Source organism: Choloepus didactylus, chromosome 4 (assembly GCF_015220235.1).
Source record: "Choloepus didactylus isolate mChoDid1 chromosome 4, mChoDid1.pri, whole genome shotgun sequence".
Taxonomy (NCBI): domain Eukaryota; kingdom Metazoa; phylum Chordata; class Mammalia; order Pilosa; family Megalonychidae; genus Choloepus; species Choloepus didactylus.
In genome coordinates, this window is record NC_051310.1 from 120,866,217 (window position 1) to 120,885,334 (window position 19,118).

The following is a 19,118-nucleotide window of genomic DNA, read 5'->3' on the forward strand; positions in this document are numbered from 1 at the left end:
TGCCATCAAAAAGTTCCAGTTCATGAAATACGAGTTTAAAGAAACAAAATGAGTTACTGCAAATTCAAATATAAGCTTCAAAGAAGTTAGGGGGAAGTGATGTGTAAAGGTTCGCATCAGAGAGGGGACAGGGAGAGTGGAAAAGAGGACATTTTCTGGACTGCAGATTTAGGACTGTGTAGTTCAGGCTGCACGCTTTTACAATGGCTAAGGCCCAGTTTGTGACACAAATTTGTAATGAGCGCAGAAAAATACGCCTAAGGCATGATGTCTTCTTCCTGCTGCCTGAAGGTCTTTACGTTTATGTTCCCATCACAGGTGGCTGTCACCGCTATAATTACTGCTTGTTAGGACTTTGCTTTTGTTTACTTGGCAACCGCGTTGCACCACTAGTGGAGGAAGAAGATGAATAAAAACCTCCATTTCTTGTGAAGTTAAAAAGTGGAAAGCAGCCCCGCTTAATATCCTTCACTCTTCCATTTTAGCCCAAAGGACCATACAGAGCAGCTTTAAGACCGAGCGGCAGAATATTCCGTAAAAGAGCGCTCCCGTCCGGGGGCGGGACCAGGGACAAAACCCCACCTCCCAAGCCCAATCCCAGGTCTCCGCCGGCGGACAGGAAGCCGTGCCGGCCCTAGCAGCCGAAGAACTGGTCCCCGTGCGCATGCGCCCGCCCCTGGGACACCTGGGGGAGGGGGAAAAGGCGGGAGGAAGGGGTGCGGTTTCGCCTGCCCATTGGGTGTCCGTGTATCACGTGGTGAGGAAGGAGGCGGAGGTCCGGGACTCGGGGGAGGGGGTTAGAGAAGAGGGAAGGAGCGAGCGAAGGAAAGCGGGGAAGGGAGGAAGGAAACAGGCGAGGGGGAGGGAGGTCCCTGTTTTGGAGGAACTGGGAGCATTGCCGGCCCCAGAAGTGGAGCGAGAAGGAGGTGCTTCGCCGCTTCTTCTGCCGGGGGAGGTCCCGGCTTCCCGCGGAGGCTCCGGACCAAGCCCCTTTAGCTTCTTCCTCCGGATCGATGTGCTGCTGTTAACCCGTGAGGAAGCGGCAGCAGCGGAAGATGGTGTTGCTGGGAGTGTTAATTCTGCTACTCTTCTGGGCGGCGGGGCTCGGAGGTGAGGTTGGACCCCGGGCGCTTGGGGCGCCGGGACCACGGCAGATCGCGCGGCGGGAGCGGCGGCCGGGCCGAGTAGAAGCTAGTCGCGCCCCAGGCGCGTCAGTCAGCCCGTCCGGCCGGCGGCGCCACTCGGGCGCGCCGCGCTCCCCGCTTCCTATTGTCCCCCGCACCGCGACCGCGTTCCCTTTGGTGGCCGGCCGAGGAGGCTCTAAGCCTCCGGCGAGGCCTTCCCCGCCCCCCATTGCCCCGGCGGCAGAGGATGCAGGGGGCGCCTCTCAAGAGAAGGAAAGTCGGGACATCCAGGTCGCCAGGCGAGAGCCGGGTAGCCCAGGCCGGTGGCTCCATCTCTCCAGTCTGCTCCGCGGGCGCCGGGGTAGGCAGCCACTGCAGGCTGGATGGCGATCTTCGCCGCCCTCGTTCAGCTTTCACCCTTCCGCCCCCAACCCCCAGCCCCTGCCGGGTGGCGAATTCCGGAGTCCCCTCCGCCGGCGGAGACCGCCGCGCAGACTCGTGGGAAGTTGTGATGTTTGCCGCTGGGTTCGTGTATTGTTCTTTACCGGGTTTGGCGATCCCGGTGGACCCTGTTCTGCAGAGGGACCGCCCGTTGAGTGGTTAACAGTCACCTTGTTTTGAGACTAGTGGCTTCGGCTCTCCATAATGCTCTGCCTCTACCTGTGTGTTTTAAGAGAGATCGCAGGAAGGTGTGTTTGTGTTCAGTGAAAAGATCAGTTGTCCATGGGGAAGGATTTGGTGGGGAGAAAGGTAAGCCATTTAAGGATATTCTTTGATCTACTGGCTGGATTTGGTCTCAGAGTAGAGGGACGGCCCCCGTGTGACCCAATTTGAAGAGTTTTCCTAAACTCTCAGGTGGAGTACACATGCAGTGTTGGTAGTGAATTGTCAAAACAGTGGAACCCGCCCCACTACTTGCAGATTGGAGTTAAATTTGTTAAAGCATACAATTTCTTGATGGCTTGGGATTTGAAGACAACGATTTTTATTTCCAGTGTATTCTGGGACTAGCTGAATCATTTTATTTATGTGTATAGCACTTTAGTTTAAGTAGCTTGACTTGCCCCAAAGTATACGTATAAGCCTCACAGTATGCTCAGAAGCATTGGTTTGAGAAACTTTAAGAAATACTTTGGATGAATGTCTAAAACCAAATTTGATAGTTTGATACATTTAGAAAATATCTAAATAGTGCATGTAGTATGTTTTCTGTCCTTTATTTTGTCACTTTGGCTTACGACCGGAGGGCCAACCATATTTCTCTTCTGTAGTCTACTTAGATAATGATGCTGTGTAGGTAAACTGCTGTAGTTTGTAGTGTTTGTCATTTGTTATTTGTATATTTGTTATTCATACACTTTAAGAGTTGCAAATATTTAGTTTTCAAAAAGAATAATGCAAACTCTAATCTTTGCATTTATGCTCTAAATGTGGCTCCCAACAAATTACTTTTTCTGTTTTAACTTTTTGAGATTATAGGCGGGATTCAGACACTACTCTCTATGAGGTAGTAATAAGTAAGACAAACCCATGAGACACTTTAAACTACTACTGAGTAGTAGTATAAAAAAAGTTCTTTTTTTTTTTGGATAAAAACAGTAAGAGTAGAGACTCCTGTAGTTCTGTGCTTGAAGAAAAGTCAATTAACAGCATAATCTTTGGGATTAAGACCCTTGTTATGCAGAAGTTTTCTAAATTCAGAATAAAGTCTCTTGTTTTGCATTTTCCATTGGTTAAAAGGCTCCTTAGTTTTATTATTTTTTTAAACAGGTACTTTTTCAAAAATGCACAAAGGAAATCTTTCATTTTAGAACTAGCATCAAGATTGTAGCTTTGGGACACATGGAGTTATTTGAAATCTAATTGTAACGTTACTACTTTTATTTACTAATCTGAGATATTTATTGTCAAATTTTAGTGTGTGAATGCAATGATAATTTTCAGAGTTAATTATGTTCAAGTTAAATATATGTATAATTTTAGCATATGAGAGAATTGAATATGTGTAGATTAGGAGAAATTGTAGAAATACAGATTTAATTTTTGAAGGGTAAATCATTTTCAGTTGCTTTCCCCTTTCTGATTTAACCACTGTTGTGCATTGACTTTTTTCTTCCTTTTCATGTGACTGGAGTGTGAAACTGGAAGGGAGAATTAAAGTGTTTGGAATCATAAAACTTAAACTTTCCTAATGCTGTCCATTTCTATCACATGTTCTATCCTATGGTGTCTGTCTAGACATGTTCTCAAATAGATACATAAAAATGCTTTTCTTTGTTATTTATACTCACATCAGAAACTTATTGAAACTATTCTGATTAAATGTAGCCAAAAGATTTTCATGTTGTGTATGAATGTTACTTTTTTTTTGAGTTGCCTAGAGACACATTAACCTTTATTGAACCTCTATTGTTCAATACTGTAAGACCCGCCCTACACAGGCTTTTTTTTTAAATTGTGGTAAAATATATTAAAAACAAGTGTACACTTCAGTGGTATGAATTATATCCACAATGTTGTGCTACCATCATCACCATCCATTATGAATGTTACTTTTTTTTTTTTTTTTTTTTTTTTTTATCATCATTTTATTGAGATATATTCACATACCACGCAGTCATACAAAACAAATTGTACTTTCGATTGTTTACAGTACCATTACATAGTTGTACATTCATCACCTAAATCAATCCCTGACACCTTCATTAGCACACACACAAAAATAACAAGAATAATAATTAGAGTGAAAAAGAGCAATTGAAGTAAAAAAGAACACTGGGTACCTTTGTCTGTTTGTTTCCTTCCCCTACTTTTCTACACATCCATCCATAAACTAGACAAAGTGGTGTTTGGTCCTTATGGCTTTCCCAATCCCATTGTCACCCCTCATAAGCTACATTTTTATACAACTGTCTTCGAGATTCATGGGTTCTGGGTTGTAGTTTGATAGTTTCAGGTATCCACCACCAGCTACCCCAATTCTTTAGAACCTAAAAAGGGTTGTCTAAAGTGTGCATAAGAGTGCCCACCAGAGTGACCTCTCGGCTCCTTTTGGAAATGAATGTTACTTTTTAACACAGATATAGGGGAGAGTTAATGTCGTTTCTTTTTTTTTTAATAGGTGTGTTTGAGAAGTCAAAAGCTATTTCAGCTGAAGCAGTTAATTCAGTCCCATAATGTTTTTGTTTGATGAACTTATAAATGAGATGAATTTAGGAGCATGTCATTCTTTTTTATACATAATCTGGTATAAATGCTTTACTTTGTACTATGTATGCTATAGAAATAAGTTTTCTGGAAGTTTTGCAATGATGTTTGAACAAAAGTAATAAGGTTAAAGCTTAAACCAGTCCTCTCACTTCTACCATCCCATAAAGGTTTTTGTCTTTACCGTTATTGGCCTCTGCCTCCTTTTAACTTGCAATTGACAGTCCAGTTAGCTGTATCAATCTTAAGGCCATTTCTAGCTGTCTTCTACATTAACAGTATCTTCTGTGTATATGTGTAACACCTTTGTGAGTAGCAGTGGGTGAGGGGAATGGGCATGGCAGGCCCTGTTTTTTGATGTCTATTTTCATAACTTAGGATTTCAGGGTATAAATTATCTGATCTCTTTAAATTTTTCTAAGGACTTGAAGGGTTGATGGGGAGAGTAGGGGATATTTCTATGATCCTTATTGTGTTTCTTATATTGTTAGGAGTTGCACTTTCAACATTTATGAGGGGGGTGATATATTTTACAGTTGAGGAAACTGAGTCTTGAAGGAATAATTTGCTTAGCACGATCCATCTGCTAAGTGGTGAAGTAGGCATTCAGGCCCAAGCCGGTTTGATCTCAAAGCCTAAGCTTCTTACCCACTGCCCTCTCATAATTTTTTCAAAGCAGTTTTTACACATTAGCTCAAAGATCACTATCTGGTGGCCTCTGGAGTGAACCAGGTTAGAGATGTGTTTTGCTTGATTTGCAAAGTTTCTTTAAGTTTCAACTAATGATCAACATTGAATAATGGGAAATGTCTCAATAAAATTCATGAATTTCTGGATTTACTGGGAAGGCTGACATCCAGGCACTACTACACTGTATTCCCATTGTGTGAAGCTTAATAGTAGGGCAGTAGCTGCCCTCTTTAGACTGGGCAGGTGCTTACCAGTCACCGCAATTTATACCTGGCCTGCTTCACTCATTTTTGCTGTCTGCCTGGGTCCTGTATGTATGTTCTCATCTTTGCTTCAGCTTCTTCATCTTGCATAGATGGCTTCATCTTTTGAAAATGCTTTTTTGACTCTGACCTCTTACCCAACTTTCAGTATATTTTTTTGTATTTATTTTTTACTTTTTCCATAATCTTAAAATTTTTGTTAATAAAAACTATAGCATATACAATACTTTTTACCAGGGTTAGGTTACTAGGTATTTTTAAAAAATCCCTGTTTTCATAGTGTATGACAGTTTGAAGGGCTTTAAAAAAGAATGATGGTTATACTTTCTCAAGTCTCTTTATTGCAATAAGCAAATAAGAAACTATTTCTTTTGTTTTTTCTGGGTTGAGATCCACAGAAAAAATTAGTTGAGGGTCAAAATAAAAACTTAGGCTTTTTTTTTTTTTTAAATAATGGAATATTAACTTAAACTTTGCTTTAGAAATTAAGACTGAAATGGAATGATGCATTCAACAATAAGCTACATTTTTCTAGCATTGTTGGTTAATAACAGGTTCAGATATGAGAAAATTTAATATTAAGACTGGGAACACACTTAAAATTCTGGCCATTTTTGATGGAAGTTTCTCTAAAATGTGTTATACATTTGATATCTCCAGAAATTGGACTGAAGATGTAATCTTTTCTTAAATGATTGAGGTTTAGTCTAAGAGCAACTATTATTGTTCTGAGCTCTATTGTAGTTTCTTTTTTTAAAAATTTCCAGAAATGATTGAAAAATGCATGGTAGTTTATCATTTTTTAAAATTATTCTAGATGGTTGTGCTTTTTAATTCTTGCATCTAGTTTTATAGTATTTTTGACTTTTTGATTAGGTTTCTTGATTTTCCTGCAATTCTCGAGGGAGTCACCTTCTAATTAGTTGTTTCTAATATTTTTCTATGGGAAAACTAAATAATCATGCTTGAAAAACTTGCATGTAGAGTGGAATAAGTAAGTTCTGAGTTTTCTGTGGAATAATATGTATGCTTTAGGCAGGTTGGTTATTTTCTTTTTTGTCATGATATGTTTTGGCGTTGTGGAGTTTATGTTAAGGTTGCCAGTTTTTTCTGAAAAAGTAAGAATCTGAAAAAAAGAGATTCTGATGATGAGGTAGTAATGGATTTTGCTAGTTGAAGTGAGGCAGGGTAGAATGGAGAGGAGAAAATGATGAATAACCAGGAAAACACAGCCAATAAAATGTATACTCATTTGGATGCAGGGAGATTATAACCTACATCTAAATCTTGAGTACTCTGGTTCCAAGCTAATATATTTGATTATTGATATTAAACATCTTCTAAATGTCCAATTGTAATATTCTGTGCAGGAATGTAAACTGTAAATTCAGAGACAAATCCTAGATATGAAAGGCCATGGAGAGAGAAACAATAGTGGTTCCAATGCTGAGACCCAAGCCCAGTGTCACAGTAGCACACACTCCAAATTGTAGGAATTGATTTGCCTTTGGTCTCCTTTTCACATAGGCAACTTTATGTGAAATGCCTGAGTTAAGAGCCTCAGGATTTTTTTTTTTAAAGGAGGAATTTATTTTTTTAATGATTGTTGTTAATGATTCTCCCAGGCCACTCTCTGAAAAGCCTACTAGTTCTTAATAAAAACTGAACAATGATAATTCTAACTAGTCCAGCTATCAATTTTTATACTAGGAAAAGGAAGCAGAGTCAAGGATATGTGGAAAAAACTGTGCTAATCCTACCACTGGTGGTAACACTGCTATTTAGCTGTGTGAAGGCTTGGCCTTAGAAGTGGAGCTAGTCCTGACCTAGCTAGGTTGCAGGGAACAGCAGTACGCTTTGATACTGGGTGAATTCATTTTGAAATTACTGCAATTCCAACTAAACAATGTGAGAATGTATACAGTGAAAACTTTGCTGTTTAGGTCAGTTTATTGTGTATTTTTGGCTAGTAGGAGTCAAGAAGTCAGTCTTGCATGAGAAGAAAAGTAAAAATACTGACAAACATGCCAAGATGTAAAAATGTGGTCCAATTGTATATTGTAGTTGCAGTTGAAATGAGGATTCCTTAAGCTGGAGGGATATCAACCAGATGATAGAAGGGAATGGCATATATGGTATAGTAAGATGTTTATAGGCTTATTTGCCTGGAATGGGAAGTCCATGGTATGGAATAAGGAGAAACACTAACTGGGCCATGATAACCACTACTCTTAATGTCTCATATTTTAGGTCATGATAACTATGAGATGGAGTATTATGGAATGTTGGTTGGAGTCTCTTGAGGGGCTGAAATATGATATGATAGGAATAAATTAGTTGCTTGATGAATTGGATGATTGAATCTTGGTTTAGAGTAGTGATTGCAGAAATAAATAAAGAGATGAATAAATAAGGAGAAATAAAAAATAAAAAAATGAAGCACCCAGACTGGTAAACTTGATGAATGTTTAATGTGAAGTTAAAATTATTGAGGGCCCACTGTATGTTCAATCTAGATCTTAGAGACTGTTGCATTGGAGAGGATGAGGTTTTATAAAACTTTCAGGACCCCAGTCTTTGAAATTGAAAATATCTAAAATTTTGAGTTTAGATAGAAGGGTATAGATTGGGATGGATGTCAGGATCTGGGATTTTATCCTATTTGCAAGATAAGATGTTCCCTGGGGACTGGTTAAAACTTTGTACATACGTTTAATAATCTGTGGCTAGTCATTTGGGAAGCACTGCTCCAGACAGTTGGGAGATAGAAGTTTGAACTTGGAGGGAAAGGAGAAGTTAGATTTAAAGATACACTGATACTTTTTTTTTCTCTCCTTAAGTTGGAACTAGGTTTTTTAGTTCAAGAATTGCTTGATAGTCCTGATTATATGTAAATTGTGAATATTCTAATTCAGAGATCAATTTGGGAACTACTGCAATCTTTGCATTTCAAGCACCATATGTTAATATACGGTTTGTGTAGCAGAATTTTCTTTCTATCTGTCTCTGCTTGCAAAGGATACATACCATTCATACATACACACTTGAACTTTGCATTATATATATATATATATAATTGAGCTTGTTCGCATACCATACAACTATCCTAAGATGAAAAGTGTGCAATCAATTGCCCATGGTGCTATCATACAGCTGTGCATCCATCAACACAATTAACTTTTTTTTTCAATTTTTAAAACATTTTCATTACTCCAGAAAAGAAATAAAGACAAAAAAGGGAACTCAGATCTCCCATACCCCTAACCACGCCCTCCTCCATTATTGATTCATAGTTTTGGTGTAGTACATTTGTTACTGTTGATGAAAGAATGTTAAAATACTACCAACTGTAGTATATAATTTGCAATAGGTGTATTTTTTTTCCCTATATGCTTCTCTATTATTAACTTCGTTATAGTGTCATACACTAGTGTTCTAGTTCATGAGAGAGGTTTCTAATATTTGTATAGTTAATCATGGACATTGTCTGCCACAAGATTCACTGTTTTATACATTCTGTCTTTTAACCTCCAACTTCCTTCTGGTGACATATGTGACTCTGAGCTTACCCTTTCCACCACCTTCACACACCTTTCAGCACTGTTAGTTACTCTCACAGCATGCTACCATCATCCCTGTCCATTTCCAAACATTTAAGTTCACCCTAGTTGAACATTCTGCTCATAATAAGCAACGGCTCCCCATTCTTTAGCCTCATTCTGTATTCTGGTAACTTACATTTCATGTCTAAGAGTTTACATATTATAATTAGTTCATATCAGTGAAACCCTGCAATATTTGCCTTTATGTGTCTGTCTTATTTCACTCAATATAGTGCCCTCAAGGTTTCTTCATCAACCCATTTCTTGTAAGATGGTTTTGTTCACACACCATACATTCTGTCCTAAGCAAACATCGTTGGTTGCCTGTGTAGTCACGTATTTATGTATTCAGCACCATTGCCACTCTCCATATAAGAACATCTCCGTTTCTTCCACAAAGAAGGAAAAAGAGTCAAAGAAAGCAGAGAGACAAAAGAAAAAGAGAGAGAAAAACAAACAAAAAAACTTCACAGCTAGAAAGCAACAAAAGGAAAGATAGCATTAACCTAAAGTAGAATAAAGAGTCAGATAACATCGCCAGTGCCAGAAGTCCCATACCTGTCCCCTATTCCCCACCCCCCATATGCATTTAGCTTTGGTATATCGCCTTTGTTATATTAAAGGAAGCATAATGCAATGTTTCTGTTAATTATAGTCTCTAGTTTGCATTGAGTGTATTTTCCCCCCAATCCCACCCTATTTTTAACACCTTGCAATGTTGACATTCATTTGTTCTACCTCATGTAAAAACATATTTGTACCTTTTATTACAGTCATTGAACACCCTAGGTTTCCCTGAGTTACACAGTCCCAGTCTTGATCCTTCATCTTTTGTTCTGATGTACCACATGGTCCCAACCTTCCTCTTTCAACCATATTCACAGTCATCTTTGTTCAGTGTACTTACATTGCTGTGCTACTGTCTCCCAGAATTGTTTTCCAAACTTCTCACTCTTGTCTTTTCCTTTCTGTCTGTAGTGCTTCCTTTAGTGTTTCCTGTAGAGCAGGTATCTTGCTCACAAACACTGTCATTGTTTGTCACAGGATATTTTAAGCTCTCCCTCATATTCGAAGTATAGTTTTGCCGGATATAGGATTCTTGGTTGGTGATTTTTCTTTTTTCAGTATCTTAAATATATCACACCACTTCCTTCTTGCCTCCATGGTTTCTGTTGAGCGATCTGCACATAGTCTTATCAAGCTTCCTTTGTATGTGATGGATTGCTTTTCTCTTGCTGCTTTCAGGATTCTCTCTTTATCTTTGATGTTTGATAATCTGATTATTAAGTGTCTTGGTGTACTCCTATTTGGATCTGTTCTGTTTGGGGTACACTGAGCTTCTTGGATCTGTAATTTTATGTCTTTCACAAGAGATGGGAAATTTTCATTGATTACTTCCTCTCTTATTGCTTCTGCCCCCTTTCCCTTCTCTTCTCCTTCTGGGACATGTACATTCTTGCTTTTTGTTTTGTCGTTAAGTTCCCGGAGACGTTGCTTGTATTTTTCCATTCTTTTCTCTATCTGTTCTTTTGTGTGTAGTTTTCAGGTGCCTTGTTCTCCAGTTCCTGAGTCTTTTCTTCTGCCTCTTGAGATCTGCTGTTGTATGTTTCCATTGTGTCTTTCATCTTGTGTGTTGTGCCTTTCATTTCCATAGATTCTGCCAGTTGGTTTTTCAAACTTTAAATTTCTGCCTTGTGTATGCCAGAGTTTTCATTATACAGTTCAGCTCTTTCGCCATATCCTCCCTAAACTTTTTGAATTGGCTTATTAGTTGTTTCAATTCTTGTATCTCAGTTGAAGTGTAAGTTTGTTCCTTTGACTAGGTCATAACTTCATTTTTCTTAATGTAGGTTGTAGTTTTCTGTTGTCTAGGCATGGTTTCCTTGGTTACCCCAATCAGGTTTTTCCCAGACCATAACAGTCTCAGGTCCCAGAAGGAAGAAATATTCAGTATCCAGTTTCCCTGAGGGTGTGTCTTAGAAAATTGGTACACCCTATGATGCCTCAGGTCACTGTGCTTTTCTGCCCAGCAGGTGGCGCCTGTTAGCCTGTAATTCCAGACTGCTGTAAGGAGGTGTGGCTTGTGGCTGTTTTATCCCAGGCTCTGGGGTCTGGTTCTGAATGGAAGGCAGGTAGTTTGCTGGGCCCCACCCCTTTCCTCTTAGAGAAGATAGAACCCCCCTAGGGAGAGGTCATTAGCATTTCAATGGTCTCTCTCTGCCTGTGCTCTCTCCACCCTTGTCTGGGTCAGAGCCCTGGGAACTGAAAATGACTGAGGCTTTCTCCACTGAGCTGTAAAAGGGACAGAAAGTTCCCTTCAGGGCTAGTCCACGGCAACCCTCTGGCTCTCTAAGGTCAGTTGTCACCCAAAGTCTCTGTCTGCTTGTTGGGGATTTGTAGCTCATAGTGAGCAGTTCCCACTTGCTAATTAAAACCCCAGTTGGAGCTCAGTTCACACTCACTAATTAGAACCCCAGTTGGAGCTCAGCTGAGGTATATTCGCTTGCTGGGAGACAGCTTCTCTCTAGCACCATGAGACTTTGCAGCTCGGGCTGTGGGGGGAGGGGGCTCCCAGGTTGGATCCGCAGTTTTTACTTACAGATTTTACACTGTGATCTCGGGTATTCCTCCCAATTCAGGTTGGTGTATGATGAGTGGGCGGTCACATTTGTTCCCCCGCAGTTATTCTGGGTTATTTACTGTTGTTCCTGTTTTGTTTTCAGTTGTTCCTGGGGGACTAACTAGCTTCCACTCCTCTCTATGCTGCCATCTTAGATCCTCTCGCATTTAACTTTTACAAGAATAGAATTCTGTACTTATGAACTAAGTGGGATATTAATTTGCTATCTCTTTTCCTAAGAATTAAATGGGATAGTTTGTAAAAGTGCTACAGAGACTGTAAAGTACTATACAAATATTAAAATTCTGTTTTTTCTAACCTTACTTTCCTTAGGAATCTATTAGTTACAAAATAAAGATGGAATGAATGTGTTTTTAGAAGTTGAGAAATACTAGAGAATCATTATGAAATATTAGAAAATGGAATTTTAAGAATCCGTAATTCCTTCCCAATCAATTGCTGATATCATTTTTGGTATTTGTGCTGGTTTGAATGTATTATGTCCCCCAGAAAAAGCCATATTCTTTGATGCAATCTTGTGGGGCAGACATAATAGCGGGGATTAAGTTGGAATGTTTCGATTAGGTTGTTTGCATGGAGATGCACCCCACCCAACTGTAGAGGATAACTGATGGGATATTTCCATGGAGGCATGGCCCCACCCATTCAGGGTGGGCCTTAATAAGTGGAGTCATATAAATGAGCTGGCTCAAAGAGAAGGAACTCAGTGCAGCTGTGAGTGACGTTTTGAAGAGGAGCAAGCTTGCTAGAGAGGAACATCCTGGGATAAAGCCATTTTGAAACCAGAACTTTGGAGCAGACGCCAGCCACGTGACTTCCCAGCTAACAGAGGTTTTCCGGATGCCATTGGCCATCATCCAGTGAAGGTACCCAATTACTGATGTGTTAGCTTGGACACTTTATGGCCTTAAGACTGTAACTGTGTAGCCAAATAAACCCCCTTTTTATAAAAGCCAATCCATCTTTGGTGTTTTGCATTCTGCAGCATTAGCAAACTAGAACAGTATTAATAATTCAGTCTTTTAAAATGCCAGTTATTATAAACTTACATAATAGTATTTATGCAATTTTATATCCTTTAAAAAGTTAATATGTAGTTAAAAATGTATGTGCAGAGCAGACAAGGAGGTATTTGATAGTACAAAAAAAGGGAATATTTTTTCCATCCTTTCTACTTCAGCCTACTTATTTCTTTGAATTTAAGGTAAGTCTCTTATACACAGCATATAATTGGGTTGTGCTTTTTTATCCATTCTGCTAATCTCTTGCCTTTTGACTGGAGAGTTTAATCTGTTTACATTTAAATTTAACTGATAATGCAGGTTTTTCTTCTGCCATTTTGCTATTTAGTTTTTGCAAGTCTTTTTTTTTTTTTAATCTTCATTTTATTGAGATATATTCACATACCACGCAGTCATACAAAACAAATCGTACTTTCGATTGTTCACAGTACCATTACATAGTTGTACATTCATCACCTAAATCAATCCCTGACACCTTCATTAGCACACACACAAAAATAACAAGAATAATAATTAAAGTGAAAAAGAGCAATCGAAGTAAAAAAGAACACTGGGTACCTTTGCTGTTTGTTTCCTTCCCCTATTTTTCTACTCATCCATCCATAAACTAGACAAAGTGGAGTGTGGTCCTTATGGCTTTCCCAATCCCATTGTCACCCCTCATAAGCTACATTTTTATACAACTGTCTTCGAGATTCATGGGTTTTGGGTTGTAGTTTGATAGTTTCAGGTATCCACCACCAGCTACCCCAATTCTTTAGAACCTAAAAAGGGTTGTCTAAAGTGTGCGTAAGAGTGCCCACCAGAGTGACCTCTCGGCTCCTTTTGGAATCTCTCTGCCACTGAAGCTTATTTCATTTCCTTTCACATCCCCCTTTTGGTCAAGAAGATGTTCTCCGTCCCACGATGCCAGGTCTACCTTCCTCCCCGGGAGTCATATTCCACGTTGCCAGGGAGATTCACTCCCCTGGGTGTCTGATCCCACGTAGTGGGGAGGGCAGTGATTTCACCTTTCAAGTTGGCTTAGCCAGAGAGAGAGGGCCACATCTGAGCAACAAAGAGGCATTCGGGAGGAGGCTCTTAGGCACAACCATAGGGAGTCCTAGCCTCTCCTTTGCAGCAACCGTCTTCCCAAGGGTAAAACCTGTGGTAGAGGGCTCAACCCATCAAACCCCCAGTCCCCTGTGTCTGCGGTCATGTTAGCAACCATCGAGGTGGGGTAGGCTAATACCCCTGCATTCTCCACAGGCTCCTCAAGGGGGCACTACATCTTTTTTTCCTTGTTTTTCTTTTTTTTTTTTTTTAACTTTCCCTTCTTTTTTAAATCAACTGTATGAAAAAAAAGTTAAAAAGAAAACAAACATACAATAAAAGAACATTTCAAAGAGACCATAACAAGGGAGTAAGAAAAAGACAACTAACCTAAGATAACTGCTTAACTTCCAGCATGTTCCTACTTTACCCCAAGAAAGTTACCTAATATAGCAACATTTCTCTGAACTTGCTCCTACTATATCCATCAGAAATTAACAGACCATAGTCATTCCTGGGCATCCCCAGAACGTTAAGTAGCTTATCTGTTCTTCTTGGATTATTGCTCCCCCTTCCTTAATTGCTCTCTATTGTTAGTTCCCCTACATTGTACATTATAAACCATTTGTTTTACATTTTTTGAAGTTCACATTAGTGGTAGCATGTAATATTTCTCTTTTTGTGCCTGGCTTATTTCGCTCAGCATTATGTCTTCAAGGTTCATCCATGTTGTCATATGTTTCACGAGATCGTTCCTTCTTACTGCCGCGTAGTATTCCATCGTGTGTATATACCACATTTTATTTATCCACTCATCTGTTGAAGGACATTTGGGTTGTTTCCATCTCTTGGCAATTGTGAATAATGCTGCTATGAACATTGGCGTGCAGATATCTGTTCGTTTGCAAGTCTTTTATCTTTTTTGTGACCCTCAATTCTTCAGTTAAGATTACTTTCATATTTATATATTTTTCATATATTTTCTTTGTGGTTTCCATGTGGTTAAAATTTAACATCCTAAATATATAACAATTGTTTTTGATTTGATACCAATGGAACTTAAGTAGCATATACATACACTGTTCCTATAGCCCCCTGTCCCCCTGCCTTCTTTCTTTTTATTTCTTACAAATTATATCTTTGTATATTTTATGTACACAACCATAGATTTATCATTTCTTTTTAGGCATTTGCATTTTAGGACCTGTAAGAAGTAAGAAGTAGAGTTATATACCAAAAAAATACAGTACAGTAATGTACTGGTATTTATAATGAACAAATGTTTACCTTTACTGGAGGTCTTTATACTGCTTTGATTCTCTCTCTAGTATGCTTTCCTTTCAGTCTGAAGAACTCTCTTTAGCAGTTTGTAGGACAGGTCTAGTGGTGGTGAATTCCCTCAGGTTATGTTTAGCTGAGAATGTCTCCCCATCATTTTTTTTTTGTTTTGTTTTTTGTTTTGTTTTGTTTAAACATCCCCATCATTTTTGAAAGAAAGACTTCCTGGGTATAAATTCTTGGTTGCCAACTGTCTTCTCTCAGCACTTTCAGTATTTTAACTCACGGCTTCTTTGCCTCCAGGTTTTTTTTTGAGAAATCAGCATTTAATCTACTCAGGGCTCACTTGTTTATAACATTTTCTCTTGGAGCTTTCAGATCTCTCTCCTTGTCCTTTGCATTTGACAGTTTAACCACCATGTGCCTGGGCATTTCTTCAAGTTTATCATTTTTGGTGTTGAGCTTCTTAGATGTGCACATTCATGTGTTTTGCCAAGTTTGAGAAGTTTTCTGTCCTTTTTTTCTTTGAATATTTCTTCTGCTTTCTCTCCTTTTCTCTCTGGGACTCCTCATATATATATATATATATATATATATATATATATATATATATATATATATATAGTTATGCTTGATGGTGTCCCATAGATATATTAAGGCTATTTTTGCTTTTTCTAATTCTTTTTTCTTGCTGATTCTAGCTTGACTCATTTCATTTGTCTTGTTTTTGAGTACTCTGATTCTTCTACTGACTCCAATTTGCTGTCGAAATCCTCCTGAGAATTTATTTCAGTTGTTGTTTTAACTCCAGTTCTGTTTAGCTCCTTTTTAAAATTTGTCTTTTTATTGAGATTCTTGTATTATTTATTCATTGTTTTTCTGATATTCTTTAGTTCCTTTTTTTCTACATTTTTGTTGTGAAATATAACATATATACATTAAAGTGATAACTTTCAAGTACGATTTAGCAAGGAGTTAGCAAATTTCAAAGAATGTTATGGGTTATAGTTTCAGCATTTCAGTTATTTCCTTATTGTGAAGTATAACATATATACATTAAAGTGATAACTTTCAATTATGATTTAACAAGAAGTTAGCAAATTTCAAAGAATGTTATGGGTTATAGTTTCACCATTTCAGTTATTTCCTTATTGTGAAGTGTAACATATTAAAGTGATAACTTTCAAAGTATAATTTAACAAGTAGCTATAGAGCAAATTTCAAAGCATGTTATGTGTTACAGGTCTACCATGTCAATTATTTCCTTCTAACTATTCTAGTACCCTAGAAACTAAAAAAAAAAAAAAAAAAAAAAAAAAAAAATTCAGTGTTTGTAATCCTTTGGTATATCCTATCTTGTCAGTTGCTACTCCTCTCTCTCCTTTGATCATTGTCTCAATCTTCAGAGATATCTGGGCAGTGACCAGCCTAACTTTTCATATTGAAAAGGAGTGTCGACATTATGGGGAAGGGGGATGCACCTGGTTAATGTTCTTGACGATGCTGTTGCCTCTGGGTTTTGGGACTTATCTGGCATAGGAACATTTGGGGATTTAAGTTTCTGAAAAGTAAACTTAGTGAGTGAAACTTTTATACAGTCTCACGTAGGGACCTAGGTATTTAGTATTTTTGGGACTACGGTTGGTTAGGGCTTGGTGTACTATGGGCATTTGGAATATCTAGCTGGAGCCTGCATAAGAGTAACCTCCAGGATAGCCTCTCGACTCTATTTGAAATCTCTTAACCACTGAAACCTTATTTTATTACCTTTCTTCCCCCACTTTTAGTCAAAAAGGCATTTTCAATCCCTTGATGCCAGGGCCAGGCTCATTCCTGGGAGTTACGTCCCACTTAACCAGGGAGATTACTCCCCTGGGAGTCATGTCCCAAGTAGGGGAGAGGGTAATGAATTTATTTGCAGAGTTGGGCTTAGAGAGAGGAAGGCTATATCTGAGCAACAAGAGAGGTTCTCTGGAGGTGACTCCAAGGCATAATTATAGGTAGGCTTAGCCTCCCTAGAGCAAGCTGCAAGATCAAGGGCTTGACTTATTATGTAGGGGATTCCTATTTTCACATAGCATACATTCTGTCCAAGATAAATAATCAATGTTTCACATTATCTTCACGTAGTTGTACAATCATCACTCTCAAATTTTAAACAATTATTATAACCCAGAACACCCCAAAGCTCTTATCAGCCCTTAGTTATTTATCCCTAGTATTAGTGTGGTTGGTAAGATATTTCTATTAAATACAGTATATAATATGCAATGTGTAGCTTTTCCCATATACTGTTCTGTGTTAACTATTTGTACCAGTGTCATACCTTAGAAATAGATCAGGCAAGCACTTGTGGGACACCTACTTTTAAACAAACCCTTTCAGTCATTTTGCCTTCAGTGCAGCACTGGTACTTATAATCCCGTTAATGAACTATCACCACCTCTGTCCATTCCCATATCTTTAAGGTCACCCTCATTAATATGTCCGTACATATGAGGTAATCATTCCTCCATTAGCTTCTGACTCTCTGGTTTCCCTATATTCTGCATTATAAGACACTGATTTTACATTGTTCAGGGAGTTCACATTAGTGTTAACATACAATATGTCTCCTTTGTGTCTGACTTATTTCACTCAGCATTATGTCTTCAGGGTTCATTCATGTTGCCATATGTTTCAGGACCTCATTCCTTCTTATTGCTCCATAGTATTCCATCTTACGTATGTACCACATTTGGTTTATTCACTCATCTGGCGAAGGACACTTGGATTGTTTCCGTCTCTTGGCAGTTGTGAATAGTGCCACTGTGAACATCAGTGTGCAAATGTCTGTTCATGTCACTGCTTTCACATCTTCTGGGTATATACAGAGAAGTGAAATAGCCGAATTGTAGGACAACTCGATATCTGGTTTTCTGAGGAACCACCAAACTGTCTTCCACAGCGGCTATACCATTACACATTCCCACCAGCAGTGAATAAGAGTTCCCGTTTCTCCACATCCTCCCCAGCATTTGTACATCCTGTTTGTTTAATGGTAGCCATTCTTATTGGTGTGAGATGATAGCTCATTGTGGTTTTGATTTGCATTTGCCTAATAGCTAATGAAGATAAACATTTTTTAATCTTTTTTTTTAGCCATTTGTATTTCTTCTGTGGAAAAATGTCTTTTCATATCTTTTGTCCATTTTATAATTGGGCTGTTTGTGCTATTGTCTTTGAGTTGTAGGATTTCTTTAAATATATTGGATATCAGTCTCATCAGATATCTGGTTTCCAACTATTTTCTCTCATTGAGTTGGCTGCCTCTTCACCTTTTTGACAAATTCCTTTGAGGTACAGAAGCTTTTGATTTTGAGGAGTTCATTTTATGTATTTTTTCTTTTGTTGCTTGTGCTTTGGGTGTCAGGTCTAAGAAGCTACATCCTAATACTAGGTCTTGAAGAGGTTTCCCTACATTGTCTTCTAGGAGTTTTATGCTACTGTCTCTTATATTGAGGTCTTTGATCCACTTTGAGTTAGTTTTTGTATAGGGTGTGGTTTAGGGGTCCTCTTTCATTCTTTTGATATGGATATCCAGTTCTCCCAGCCTCATTTGTTGAAGAGGCTGTTCTGTCCCAGTTCGGTGGATTTGAGGGCCTTATCACAAATCAGTTGACCATAGATCTGAGAATCTATTTCCAAACTTTCAATTGATTTCCATTGATAAATATGTGTATCTTTGTGGCATTACCATGATGTTTTGACCATGTGGCTTTATAGTAAGCTTTAAAGTTAGGAAATGTAAGTCCTCCCACTTCATTCTTCTATTTTAGAATGATTTTGGCAATTTTGAGGCCCTCTTTCCCTTCCAAATAAAGTTGATAACTAGTTTTTCCAGGTCTGCATAGTAGGTTTTTTGGAATTTTGTTTGGTATTGTGTTGACTCCATAGATAGTTATTTAGAATTGACATCATAATGACGTTTAGCCTTCCTATCCATGAAGATAAAATATCTTTCCACCTTTTTAGGTTCTTTTTGATTTCTTTTAGTAAAATTTTGTGATTTTCTGTGTAGAGGTCTTTTACATGCTTGGTTAAGTTTACTCCTAGTTACTTGATTATTTCAGTTGCTATTGTGAATAATTTTTTTCTTGAGTGTCTCTTCAGTTGGGTCATTTTTAGTATATAGGAACATTACTGACTTTTGCGCATTAATTTTGTATACTGCCACTTGGCTGAATTTGTTTATTAACTCAAGTAGCTTTGTAGTCGAT

General features: G+C 38.5%; 1 protein-coding gene across 1 annotated transcript in view; it reads left to right on the forward strand.

Annotated features, from left to right (window-relative positions):
• The first annotated feature begins 836 nt into the window (after window positions 1–836).
• ADAM10 (ADAM metallopeptidase domain 10) overlaps window positions 837–19,118 on the forward strand; it is a 194,947-nt gene continuing 176,665 nt past the window's right edge. The window contains exon 1 of the mRNA XM_037833846.1: window positions 837–1,110. Coding sequence (XP_037689774.1) covers window positions 1,056–1,110 — 55 coding nt within the window. The 5' untranslated portion in view covers window positions 837–1,055. The remainder of the gene's footprint in view (window positions 1,111–19,118) is intronic.